Source organism: Lepisosteus oculatus, chromosome 20, assembly GCF_040954835.1.
Source record: "Lepisosteus oculatus isolate fLepOcu1 chromosome 20, fLepOcu1.hap2, whole genome shotgun sequence".
In the NCBI taxonomy this organism is placed as follows: Eukaryota; Metazoa; Chordata; class Actinopteri; order Semionotiformes; family Lepisosteidae; genus Lepisosteus; species Lepisosteus oculatus.
The window spans coordinates 4775127-4789202 of NC_090715.1; the positions used below are offsets into that span (position 1 = coordinate 4775127).

The 14076-nt window shown below is 38.2% G+C and overlaps 1 protein-coding gene across 5 annotated transcripts; it reads left to right on the forward strand.

Moving 5' to 3' along the window:
• Positions 1–458: 458 nt before the first annotated feature.
• On the forward strand, positions 459–14041 carry LOC107080028 (adhesion G-protein coupled receptor G1-like). Of its 5 annotated transcripts, XM_015368411.2 has the most exons (13): positions 459–607; positions 2174–2209; positions 3192–3264; positions 3869–3998; positions 4959–5096; positions 5698–5811; positions 6262–6319; positions 7234–7364; positions 7938–8062; positions 9040–9308; positions 9543–9636; positions 9739–10016; positions 12159–14041. In XM_015368411.2, the coding sequence occupies exons 1-13, from the start codon at positions 550–552 to the stop codon at positions 12248–12250; spliced, it is 1596 nt and encodes a 531-aa protein (XP_015223897.2). In that variant the 5' UTR covers positions 459–549; the 3' UTR covers positions 12251–14041. The 5 variants fall into 5 exon arrangements, with proteins under 5 accessions (XP_015223897.2, XP_015223898.2, XP_015223899.2 ...); XM_015368412.2 differs by lacking the exon at positions 2174–2209; XM_015368413.2 differs by lacking the exons at positions 2174–2209; positions 3192–3264 and having other exon boundaries at positions 475–607.
• The last annotated feature ends 35 nt before the right edge of the window (positions 14042–14076 follow it).

The window sequence follows — 14076 nt, forward strand, 5'->3', positions numbered from 1 at the left end:
TTCTTACCACTGAATATATACAAAAATCATCACAGGTGGACTTGGCTTCTGACCTTTTCAGAATAGATAGTTGAAGCAGCAAATTGAATTCACAAAGATTTAGATGAAATTCAAAACTGGGCAAAACTCTGGCAGATCATATTTAACACAGACAGACAGACAAGTGGAGAGTGCAGTTCAGGACACCATGTTACAAAAGTCATATTGCTTCTCTGGAATTAGTCAACACAAGGGCAACCACAGTACAGTATATTCTGGGGATAAAGGGAATGTCCAACACCGACGGTTTGAAGGAACTGAACCTTTACAGTCTTGAACACAGAAGACTGCAAGGGCCTGGATAATTAAACCATCTGTTGTTGCTCCATTCATCTTTCTTTGAAGAAACACTCTCATGCGCTATGAAGCAATATCCATTACCTTTCAAAATCTTTAGAAACAGGAAATGTTTAAAATATCTCAACAGGACAGTGTCTCATTCTACAGTTTGACACATCTATTGAGGACATATTTTAATTCTTCCTCCTACTGTATAAAAGACTGTGTGAAATGTGGAATTACAGCTATTTCATTGTTATTTCGCTACTCTCCACTGTGCTGAGAGAGGGTAAGTGGAACTGTTTTATTTAAGAACAACAACGCTAGGTAGCTAGCTTCATACTCAAACCATCTTGTGTAAAAAAGTGCCTCCTGTTCTTGATTTTAAAAGGATTTCCACATAGTATTCACTAGTCTCTGATTAATGTTTCACTGTCGATACTGAAAGGTCTGCTGGATTGACTTTGTCAGTGTCTTTGAGAATTTTGAATAATTCATACAGGTCCCTTTGTAACTTTCTCTGTTCTAAAAAAGGTTAAGTACTTTCAGCCTATCAATGTAGAACATTCTTTTAATCTCATAAATATAACTGGCTGATTTAAATAATACAATTTTGTAATTAATGCAGCTGTTGGGAGCAAGTGTTCACATGTGGGAAAGTTTTCATGTACAGAATGACGAAACAAGTGAAATGTTACTTATATTAATAAATAATTCCATTACTGTGCAGAATTACTATTATTTTCACACAACATAATTTGATAAAACAAATTATTATATTTGCTATTATTATATTTTCATTGTAAAGTTTAATTTAAGATTAAATACATTTACATACCTGTGATGTACAGTACACCACTAATGAAAGTTGTAAACTGTAGTTGTAGCTCAGTTTCACAACAGGATGATTATTTTTTTTATCCATTTGTCTTACACCTTTTTCCAAGGTTCTGTAGTTAATCTAAAGTGCAAAGATGTTACTCACTGCAATACTGCTTACAGTTTTCTTTTTTGTGAACACGTTTTTCCCCAAACACGTTAAATACAGTTTTCTAATAAAACTACTGGAATGAGCAATAGTTGTAATACAATACTGGCATGAACATAACAAACTTTCATGGTGATATAAAAATCCAGTATCCTGGATTTGGTCTGCCACAATAATCCTGTGAAGGAGTGCCATAATTTGTATCCCGAATACTTGAACAGTTAAGAGTGTCACCTGAGCTACTGTGCTTGTTACTATCAGGAAGCACAGTACCAGAGATAAGAGAGATCTGTTTTGAGGAAGTACCAGAGGCACCGGTAAGCCTCATGTAACCTGGACTTCTTTTAAACCTAGCCTCAATTAAGATAAAGTATTTGAACCTGAATTGAATAAACAGATTATTCATAACTTTAAATAATGTTTTATTTTATTTTATATAGTGTTTATGGGCTCCTGCTCAAAAATTAAATGTGCTGTGGAAAGTTAGAAGGTTAAAATAGTAAAAGTTCAGGTGGGTAGCTGTGTCAGCATGCGTAGGCTGCAAAGGAACAAGTAATAGGTTTATTCCATGCTGAAAAAAAGAAGAAAGAGAACACAACGTTTTGGCCGTGGAGCCTTCTTCAGGTGTGGAGATTTGTTATGTTCAAACAGAAGGTGCTTCTGTTTTGGTTTTACACACCTGAAGAAGGCTCCACGGCCAAAACGTTGTGTTCTCTTTCTTCTTTTTTTCAGCATGGAATAAACCTATTACTTGTTCCTAAAATAGTAAAATGTCAATTTCTGGTCTATGGCTATGAAACACAAAGCAGAGATAACCTACTAATTGGTAACACTACTTTGATTTATTTGAACTTTATCTTGTACCAGGTCAAGTCTCTGGCGGACCTCGGAACCAAAACACAGGTATTCATTCACCATTCAGATCGATCGATTTTTCGGTTCTTGGTAAATACCAAGCTATTAAAACTGAGGCTGAAATTCTGCTCCTGGAAGGTGGCCAAAACAGAAGCAGAGATCTTTTTATGAAAATAATGATAGGGTTTTCTTTAAGCACGAGCAGAACTGACACTGGGAATTAGTATAACATTTACCAAGGAGCACAAAATACTATACTGGGACCAAGACATTTCAATGGTTCCAAAAAACATGCTTCCTAGGAAAGTAAAACTCTAAGGGCCATAAATACCTCTGCTAACTGTGCTTCTCAGACTAAATTTGCTCTGGATCAGTGATTCTCAGATGTGATCCTGAGAAACCACTGTGTGTCCTGCTCGTTTTTCCAACCAAGGCCTAAATTGCTGGCAAGCTGATTTCAATTTTTCTTTTTAGGCGTGTTTTTTAATATTTCTTCTGCTCTTAGAAAGGTATCTTGGACTTGACATTGGTACCAGCTGTGGGAAATGCAGCTGAAGCAAAATGGAAAAAAACATGCATCTTGGGAGTATCTGATATATTGTCATTCTCACTTGTGTTTCTTCATCATAAATCGATCACCTAGTATCAGTCCTTCAACCATAAAATGGGCAGCAGATTCTTAACCAGACAGTTGATGAGATACTGCATAAAGTTCTGTATGCTGAAGCTGTTAGAAATAGTATTCTTACAGTATAATAATACACTTTTTAATGAAAGGACTGAGTGCAGATACCTTAGAATTTCTTTTCTACTTTAATGCCGTCATTAAAAACAAAAACTGCATAAAAGGAATAAGTCATTTTTAATTTACTTCATATTCAAAACTGCACCAACATATAAACACTAAGTGGATAAGATAACTGTGAGATCACATATCACAGAGTGAAAGAACACAGTGAAATAGAAATCTCTTAAAAATACTACTGCTCACACAATACGTAAGCTTTCTAATACACTACATTTTTTTTAGAGCAACAAGAAGAACCTTGTGATATTCACAAAAAAGACTTCAAATGTAAGAAGAACAAATGTATCTGGTCAAGGTACTGTACTGTATTAGTTTTAAAAATTACACTTTATTTCCTAGGTTTGTTTCTTGCTTGGGGTACCTTCTGTGTGGAGTATGAATGTTTTCAGGCCTTGACAGGGGTGCTCTAGGTTTGTCTCGCAGTCCATAAGTCTGCCTAGGTCAATCGGCATCTCTAAATTATCCCCCATATGTGTGAGTGCCCCATCATGGACTCTAGAGTGTCTGCCAGGTTGAGCTCCAGCTAACAGAAAGCCTATTTTATGGTATTTAAAATGGGCAAATGAACATCTGTTGTTTTAATACAGCACAAAAAAACATTTTGCATCGCCTCAATATGTAATCTTGATGTGTGTCTGCATTTCCTTCTGCTTTATCAAAGAGAAGGAAAACACTTCTATAAAGTACATGTACAGTACCAGTAGTGCAGTATGCATTAGATAATGCAGGGTATCACTCATCCTGTATTGCTCTAATAAGTATGGGTGTTCTTATGTTCTAAGTGTTAGAACACCAATACTCATTATAAAGTGTTCTAATCTGCAATTTTTTCAGGAGATACAGCTCTTCTTGAAGTGACAGATAAACTAGGAGGTGACTGTAGCAATTTCCTTTCACAGGAAATATGAAAAGAACATTGCACAATGTTTGAATGGGAGCAGAGCATCAAAAAGTCAAGGCAGGCCAATGGTGCACTTTCTTGCTGTAGAAAATAAAGCAGTGGATCTGTTTATCACACCTGACTATGAGGTAGGAAAATACAGGCACTGTTTAAAGCAGCTATAGAAACCACTATAGTAACCAGCATATAAAAATGAGCAAAAATGTAAAACTTGCAAAATTGGTTTAGTATTACATTTTCTATTTTACATTATGTTTAGTGGTTACATTTTTAAACATTTGCATTATATTAATGACTCCAGCACTGGAAAATAGCACATTCAAGAAGAGGAATATTAAATTGTAAGAACAATCCCTATCCCTGAGAGATTTACATACTGAGGAACTTTATATACTGTATGAAAACACAGTGCCTACGCAAAAGCAAATTCAGTCACACATTGCTTAATACACAAATCTCACACGATGCCCCTTTACCACTCCAGAAGCACCACCTCTCACTCCTCTCTCCAGCCCCTCTTTCATTGCTGTGACCTACTGTATGTTCTCATGTTTAATTGAAATTATACATTTAGATAAGTATGCAGCTCAGCAGATTTCGGTAAGTCTGTTTTCTAATGTAACTTTTGCAGTTTTTTAAAACATATTTCTTAATTTAACATGCCATTATTTTTTAATGCACACTTTACCTTTTGTAATATCTATTTATTATCATACAGTATGCCTTGGTATATGTCTTTTTATATGGCTGTCTTGTATTTTGTTGGTTGTGTCCTGCCCAGGGTCTACAGCTTTTAAGCTAACTCTAGTGCATCTTAAGAGCAGTGTGCTGTCCCTGTTAAATAAACTTAACTAAAAACAATAATAAAAATAAAATCCATGAGAAAATCTTTCCATTCCAATTAAACTGTTAGTGTCCAGAGATGTTTTGCAGGTTCTTTTAACAAATGGAGACTGCTGGTATGGTGTGTTCCTTCAAGGATTAACCTGTCACAATATCATAGCAGAATTTTAGATTGATAGCACTACTAAACTTTGGTTTCAGTAACTAAGCTTTTTCAGTGAATTACTGCTCTTTTCCTTTAATAGTTTAAAGAAAATGGGACAGAAGGCCATGAAGTCTATGTACCAGTGGAAGTCTTTCACAAAGCCAGCGAGCACATGAAGCAAGCAAAGACAAGTAACTGGGTAGTGATCACAGTGTTTAATGACACACTCTTGTTTCAGGTATGGTTGTATGTTTCAGAGATGGGTGTTAATACCATCAACTTCGTTTTTAGGGAATGTCATTTACTGTTTTAAGTTAGAAAAGAAGAAGGCAAAAGAATAACGTCTGGGGAGTAATGTGATGAAAGCCAGCGTCTGTTTTGTGCAGAAAATTGTTATCGCTCACTCAACGCCATTTATAAGTTCACTGTCATTTTTTCTGAGACTCTGAGACGGTGAATCATATCTTATGTAATTTTAAAGATAGATCCTTATTTTTCTGTTTGCTATTGTATCTTTTAAAAACTGCATCTCAAGGGATTTGGTCAAATTGAATCTGAAATTTATAATATTGAATCACGGCCTTTCCAAAAACAGCGGAAAAATTCATTTGACACACACTGCATAATATTATTCACTTCCTTGTAAGAATTTTGAACAACAGAGTAAGCTAAAAGAGAGAATATCTTTGGAAAAGCAAGAAACTTGATCAGTGATTTAATGCTGAAATTTTCCTTGTCCTCCTCATTTCCTCTACATGAGGCACTTGATGGCACTTGATGGAAAATCTGTGCTCTCCAGCCTGAAAAGTTATTTCTTCTTCCATTGTTTGTCTTTGAAGAATTCAGAACAAGATGAGATCCTGGAAAACACTGTGATAGGAGTGACAGTGGGGAGTGATCCAATCTTGAACCTCACAGACCGAGTCAGGGTAGCATTCAAGCACAACAACGAGGTGAGTGTCCTCTAACAGCCTGCCTGTGCTTCTCTGTGGCCAGTTAGAGCAGGGATTGTGAACAGCTGTCCTTTAGACTTTGTGACATTACAGCTATTGCAATGACAAAGGTTTATAAAATGATCCTATTTACACACTTCCACTGGTTTATGTGGTTTATGTCCTATACAACACCCTAATAGTTTATAGACTATTAGACATGTGATGTGACATGCTCACTGTGGAGAACTAGTATAAATCTTAAAATATCATTTCTGGGTGGCGGATATCCTATCTTCCTTCCTCATGCCTTCACCCCAGAGAGGAATCTGGAAAGCATTCCCAATTAATTGGAATCCTTATTTTTTATCCTTATTTTTGCTTTTTCTTGCATTTCAAAAAGTTCACTGTGAGATCCTGAGAAATCAGTGACGCCTGGAAGACAAATAAAGATAAATGTTTGAATTTCAGACCCGAAATGGAAGTTGTGTGTACTGGGAAGAGGATGATGATGATGCGTCATACGAAGGTAAGGTACATTTATTTCCCTCTTTAAAAGCCAGCAGCTGATACATGTAAAATCCACTGTGCATATTACAGGTATACCTTCTTTCTGAAACCATGCTGCTTGAACGTTCAAAACATTGTAAAATGTTTTTCCAGAATATAGTATAAATCTTGATTTTTGTTTTTCTGTTGCTTTCTGTCAACAGGTACATACTGTAAAATCACTTGTGTCTCTAGAAAAAAGCAAAGGTTAATTCCACGCTGACAAGTCAAAAAAGAAAGGAGAAAGGACTCTTTCTGTGGGGGATCTTCGGGTGCGTTAGGATACGAGGGAGAGAACAGGGATGCAGGAAAAGGGGTTAGGGGGACAAAAACATGAGGGGGTCAGAGGATGAAAACAGGATAAAGAAATGGAAACCCAGATGACAAATTCCAGAGGAAGCAATAATCCGTAAATTAGGGGGAGAGATTCAAAAAGAGATTTCTAGATTTTTCTTTCCAGCTCATTGAGAGCTGTGAGAATTTATGAACCTAGTTTAAGGATAATTTGCGCTTGTGATGTCGTATTGAAGTAGGAGTTTATAAATCTCTGTGAAAGGATGTAGAGAGAAAGTTTAGCAGAAGTGTCTGTGAGAAGTGCTAGGGAGAACTGCTGGCTTGGACAGTTCTTCGATTCTTGCTGTTCCGACAAGTTCCCTGAAACAATTAACCAGTCTGCCTCCTGTTTTGCTGTTCCTACTTCTTCTTTTGGTTTACTGTCCAGTGTGAAATTAACCTTCTGCTTATGTCAAACATTTCGCACACTGATGTAACACCCTACCAGTCGTGCTCTGTCAGTTGGTCTTAGTTTTTGCAGAAGTGACAGACTTGTCTAGGAAAAATGTCTCAAAAAACATTTCTGCCCACTTGTCACTGTTTTTTACAATTGCTTTTCAGATGTCACAACAAAGTACAATGCTACTATGGAATTTGCAGGAAATTGGAGTGAAAAGGGATGTGAAACCAACAAAACAAATAACGCATTTATCTGTAACTGCAATCACCTCAGTTTCTTTGCTATATTAATGGTTAGTGCACAACACCACAACATGAACAGCTCATTCTGATGCACAGAACATATCTTTCTGTTCTTTAGGACGGTTCTATGCATCATTATAAGAAAGAAAGAGACTGGCAAAATTGAGCACTGAATCGACAAAGTAGCACATTTCCCCAGCACGAATACTGCAATCCATGACTTGCATACTGTATGGTGTTGACAGTCTTAAAATAGTTGGAAACTTTTTATTGAAATAATTGTCATAAAAAATTAAATGTTCTTTTGTTTTCAACAGAAGATAGAGACACTTCATTCTGAAAACCAACAATAGCTCTATTCAATACATTCTTACTAATAAGAATGCAATTCTCCTCTGTTTCCACACAAGCTGTGTGGTTTTAGTTTGATATTGTTGTATATACAGTACTAGGAGCTGGAAGAGCAGGGCAAGGCTAATCATTTCATTAATTTATTTTGTCCTTACTGTATTTTCCAGATCATTCCTTCTAAATATATTTATGCATTTATGTATTGTAAGTCATTCTAAATAAGAGTCTGCAATGCAAGAAAATTAAATATTCTTAATGAATGTTTTTGACAGAAAGCAGAGACGCCCCACTCTTTAGATGAAACCAACACTCAAGCTCTTCAGTACATCACCTATATCGCAAGTGGATCCTCTGCACTGTTCACAGCCATCACTATTGCCTTGTACTTCTTGTTCTGGTAAGTTGAATGAACTGTATTCAGCTGAAGTGATGCGTCAGGACCGTCGCACACTTGCAACAAAAAAAGGTGAAAAAATATTTGAGTCTCATTTCTAGTAAATGAAAACAGAAAACATAATAAGCATATTTTCTCATAGTTCAGGTGGGTAACTGCGTCAGCATGCGTAGGCTGCAAAGGAACAAGTAATAGGTTTATTCATGCTGAAAAAAGCCTGAAGAACACCTGAACACCTGAAGAACGCTCCACGTCCGTAACTTTGTGTTTTCTTTCTTCTTTTTTTCAGCATGGAATAAACCTATTATTTGTTCCATATTTTCTCCTATACTGTATATAACCAGAATCAGGTTTGAATGGCTTTAAACAATTACTATACAACCTTCCCTGGCCTTGACTCCCATACTACAAGTTTACTTTGAAATAATCACCAGATACCTTTCCTGATCTAGTTTTCACAACTATATTCTTTAGCTTGTCTTGACACCTTTAAACATTCACTTTTAGTGCCAGAAGGAAAGGGGAAGCAATTTCTGCCTAAGAGCAAAATTGTTTGCATATTATGATATTTATGAGGAAGCTGGCGTGGCACTGTGACACTATGGTGAGTATTTCTTCCTCCCAGTCCTGTTGCCCAGAGTTCAATTCCTGGGGTGCTGTCTGTGTGGAGTTTGTACAGTATGTTCTTCCCATGTTCATGGGGGTTTCGTCTGGGTGCTCCCGTTTCCTCCCACAGTCCAAAAACATACTGGTATTCACTGGCTTTTGGGAAAATAGGCCCCGGTGTCACTGTGTTTGCGTCTGTATGTGACCTGCAATTGACTGGCACCACAGCCAGTGGTGTTATCCTGCCTTGTGCTCATTGCTCTAGTGTCCCCTGTCATCCCACACTGGATAAAGCATTTAGAAAATGGATGGATGAGGAAGGTTTGTTCTCAGCTTGTGTGCAGAAATAGAAGTTGTTTGCATTGTCCTCACAGGAAACGCAGGGCTGAGAAATCCCTGGCTGTGCACGTCCACCTCAGTGGCAGCCTCTTCCTCCTGCACCTCCTCTTCCTCCTCAGTGTGGCGCTGGCGCAGGGCAGCAGTGAGGGGCTGTGCCTGGCGCTGGGCCTCCTGCTGCACTGGGCACTGCTGTGCTGCTTCACCTGGATGGCCATTGAGGGCTTCCACCTCTACATGCTGCTGGTTAAGGTCTACAACATCTACGTCCACAGATACCTGCTGAAACTGAGCTTTGTAGGATGGGGTAAGAGCGAACACTACCCCAGACCCTGTTGTTCTGCTAAATACTGTTCCACTCAGTCCTTCCCTTAATGGTCTCAAGCAGATAGCATTTAGCAAGTGTGTAATTTAGCACTGTTTAGCAGTAGGCTTGTATGTGACCCTTTTCTCTGGTTTTCAGATGATATATTGTAGCAACTTCTGCTCTGCAATCAACAGGAGACTGTTAGCTTCAATGACTTCAATCACTGTCTTCCAGGTGTTCCTCTTGTGGTAGTCACTGCGTGTGCTGCTGCTCAGAAGTATGGCAGATACAGGATTCAAGGAGAGGGGGCTCTGAATTCTACATACATGTAGGTCATGCTCACCTCTTCCATGATGAGATCAATGGAACGGTACCTGTACATCAATATACAGCACAGCTCCATATGGTTTGTCATTTTTATCATGGGCAGGTGCTGGATACAGGATAGGACAGTGAACTATGTCACCATCACGGCCTACTTTGGGATGATCTTCCTCTTCAATGCGGTGATGCTGGGCATCGCCGTGGTGAAGATGCGCAGGCTGAGACGGAGCCGGATGCACAGAGAGGGGAGCTGGTGGAAAGACTGCATGACAGTGCTGGGACTGGGCTGCGTGCTGGGCCTCCCCTGGGCTCTGGCCTTCTTCGCATACGGACCACTGGAGCTTCCCGTCTTCTACATCTTCACCATCCTCAACTCCTTCCAAGGTGAGCCATCCCCTCGGAAGCCACCACACATGGGACATACAGCTTGAACCAGACAGCTGCGACCTTTCTGTCCCCTAGTGTTGCCAAGAAATAATGAATTTTCACCTGATGGACTAAAAAAGCAAACTGAGGAAACACTTGTGGTTAATTTGAGATTAAAACCAATAAAGTATAAAGTGTGAGGAAATGTCATGGACTTCCACTTCAACATTGGATTTTTAAGTAAAAGGAATTCAACACCTGTCCTAACAGCTACGATGCATAACCTTCCCTTAGTGCTGTTCTTCAGTTATGCTTAGGATTAAAACAAGTTCAGAACCTATAAGAAATATTTAAACTAAACACGGATATTGTTATTTTAAAGCATTTGTTACCCCTGTAACAAAGACAAGGGGCACCTGAGTTGGAGTGAACTCCAAAGTGATAAGGAAACAAGACACCAGTTTGTGTGCAACATGTTCTTGCAGTGCCTTTAATTACTTTGCCTTTTCCAACCAGCTTTTCAACATCACTTTTTTTGCATGTTCTTTTACGCAGTTTCAATATACCATTCCCCCCCCATTTCCATTGTTTAAACAATTCACTTACTACACAGTTTCAGTTAACACGACCAACATTATTGCTTTAGTGATGATTTACAACGTATTGTGCGATGCCTTTAACTCTTACACATTTAACCGAAGTCTATTCGCAGTTCCACTATTATAATCAACTCCCTCCGTGTCACCTGTTGCCTTACATATTCACCACGTTTTTTTACAATGGAGTTCGCCATCTTGCTTCAGTATACAGTAGCCTCACGGCAAAAGTCATATTTCTAATCAACGTTTACACTAAACAGCACATCTTTACGCAGTGTGGCTTCTACATAAATGCTAATTTCTAGTTATTTCCACAACTCAAACATAACACCACATTTCAGTGCATGATAATCACATCTTGTATACCTGCTTATTAGCCTACCGAACGGCTAAATTAGTTTAAACAAATTTGTAAAATAAATGCATTGTAACAGCGATGAATTTTTACCAACAACTTTATGCGTTAGCCACAACATCCAATTATTCGCCTTGTGCTCATTTTATAACATATTTATGAGGTTTTAAACAGTTTTACCAACCTTCAAAGTGATCAGATAAGGAAACCAGACACAAATTAGTGGGCAAAATGTTCTGGCGGTGCCTTTAATTGCTTTGACTTTTGACCCTTGCTAGAACTGCAGATTCCTTAACACTGCCAGTGCCAAACGCCATCTTCAGGATAAACTATTAAGCAGCACTTGAGCTTGTTCTCATCCTGTTAGGAGTTTTCATGGTGTGTATTATCATGAAGAAAAATAAAAAATAATACATTTAAACAAAGAAACAAAAAGAGGTGTGCCACTTTTTTAAAACTCATACATCTCATTTCTAGCTCACTACACATTTATGCAATGTAAGTGCTGTTACAGCTACTCCGTTGCACAATGGTAAATTAAAGGATTTAAGAAGCACCACCTCATGATGGTCAATGATTTTTGAATTTTCAAACTTTGCTCTTAGACAGCTGGAGTTATTTAAATCACTCAGATTTCTTCATTGTCCTTAGAGTTCATTATCTTCCAAGTGCTGTTGTTCGATAATGACTAATGTGAAAACAAGTTTGAATACCGCAGGGACAGCACTCAAGTATAAATACTGTATATACTGTATATCAGCGTGGTTTGGTTGCGAGTGGACCCCTACAGCAGTGTGCTTTGGCTGCAGAGCAACACATAGAGATTAATTCCACCCTGAAAAGCAGAGAGGAAGATCTCAAGATTTTGGCTGTGGAGCTTTAGGGATGAGAGTATGTGCAGAGTAGTAGTTAGAGCTCTGGACTCACAACAAGAAGGTCCGTCATCATCAGCTCCTTACTTTGCACACTGCTGTTGTACTCCTAGGTGAATGATTTTACTCCAGCAGCTCCAGACCATCCAGCTGTACAAATGGGTTTCAGCATTGCTGGGACTAACCCTGGAATAGACTTAAGTCCCATCCAGACTTCCACCCACTTCAGATAGAACCTCAAGCCCGATGGGGCTTTGGGCTGAAGCATGAGGTACTTTAGGCTAAGAATTTTCACAAGGGACAGATCTTAACATGCTGGCTGTTCCCCCTGCAGGTCTGTTTCTCTTCCTGTGTCTCCTCGCTCTCGCCCGTCAGAGTTACAAAGATGGAAGCTCTTCTGGGCCAGGAAGCTCTGCCCACACATGAGGGAATGTATGAACGTTCAAGGAGGAGGAGGTTCCCTCACAACTTTTTAGCATGGTGGAGCTGGGTCATTGCTTTCTTCTCAATTTCCAGACATTGTCTTGAGACTTTGTGCCAGAACATGTTTGTCGAAAACTCAAGTGGACTGTGGCAGCTCTACTCCCCAAACCCCAGTGTTAATGCAGCATTTTAGAATTCAGAGTAGAAAGACTAATTGTGCATGGTGTCATATTGCAAATTGAGTATTTATTTTTGTTGACTCCTGGCTGCTTCTGAAATGACATGCATTTGTATACACACATTTACATCTTTGAGTAACTCTTCAAATAGGGTTCTGAAAGCGACTTTCACTTTAAAAGGAAGTCTGCTGGTAATACAAACCTCTAAATGGGAACAGTGGAATTTCTGTTAATCAAAACACAGAAGGGAAAAAAATCGAGACACTGTCAGTATCAATTAATGTGGAACCTGTATCATATTTTGTGAATAAATCTCCTTTTAAAAAAAGATTTGAAAAGTGAAACATGGTGTAATAAGGTCACATGAGTGGTAGCTAGCAAATATTGCATAAAAGCAGTGTAGAGCAGTGACTGGGGTTCTGGACTTGTAGTGGGATGTTGTGGGTTCAAATCCTAACTGAGATAGTCCTGTTGTGTTCCTGAACAAGGTGCCTGAATTGTTTTAGTACTTTACCCCACTATATAAATGGAAGTAAACATAAATTGCTTTGGGTAAAAGCCAAATTAGTTAGTATAGTAAGTAATAGACACTCCCTTACTTATGATAAATGTGGTATAACTACTTTTCAACTAAGGGGGCTGGAGTCTGAGAGGATATCTCATTCAAGTACTGTGTGTCTGGGGTAATTGTATTTAGCCAGAAAGTCTCCAGGAGATCAAGATCTCTTTTTTAAACAAGACCTAGTCAGAAAGGCAACAAAAATAAAATGTATCCATTTATACTAACATGAAGAGAAGAAGAACAATTTGACAATAAATCCATTTAAATGACTATTAGGTCTATTTTAAGAATAAAAACGTACATTAAACAAGTACATTTAGCAATAATACATTCACCTGTAATTCCTTTTAAGCCTTTCAAAGGTATGAGGTCAGAAAACATTACATCTTTCTGAAGAAAATTCCAGTACCAGGCAGCAAAATAGCTAAAAGCATTTTTTCCATATTCAATACATAGGTTTTGAACTGTAAGTTGTGCTATAGGCATGCATATACAGAATATCACCATACTATTGTTGTACTCCTAGGTGAATAATTTTACTCCAGTTGCTCCAGTCAATTATCAAAATAAAAGGCATGTAACACCAGCTCTTTCTCCACTGCAAATGAAAAGCATGATTTTGTCATTAAGGTGAATCCTGTATTACCCAGATAAGCAGCAAGCAGTGGTTAGCAAATGGTTCTCAGTCCCTTTGCCTGGACACTGGCAGTGATTCATGTGGTACAGATAAGCCAGCAATTGTTTATTGATGAGCAACCTCATTTTACTTTAGGCTCCTGTGAATGGCCTTTTTTCACTGAATAGAACAATTAGGTCCATAACTTATTCATGTCCATTTCTTCTTATGCAATGGCTTACTGTATGTTGATTATAGGTTAGTTTCCTAAAGAACAAATACATTTTACAGAATACAATTATTGAGATGAAAAAGTAATTAGTTTACGCTGCTGCAAAAGGCTTTAAGATATGGTCTTCAAAATGCTGAAATTCACAGCTTATATGTACTGTAAGTAAACTTCTACACTGATTTTGGCTCAGTTTATAAGGTCAGGTCAATCATACCAATAAAATCATGGTTAAAACATTGT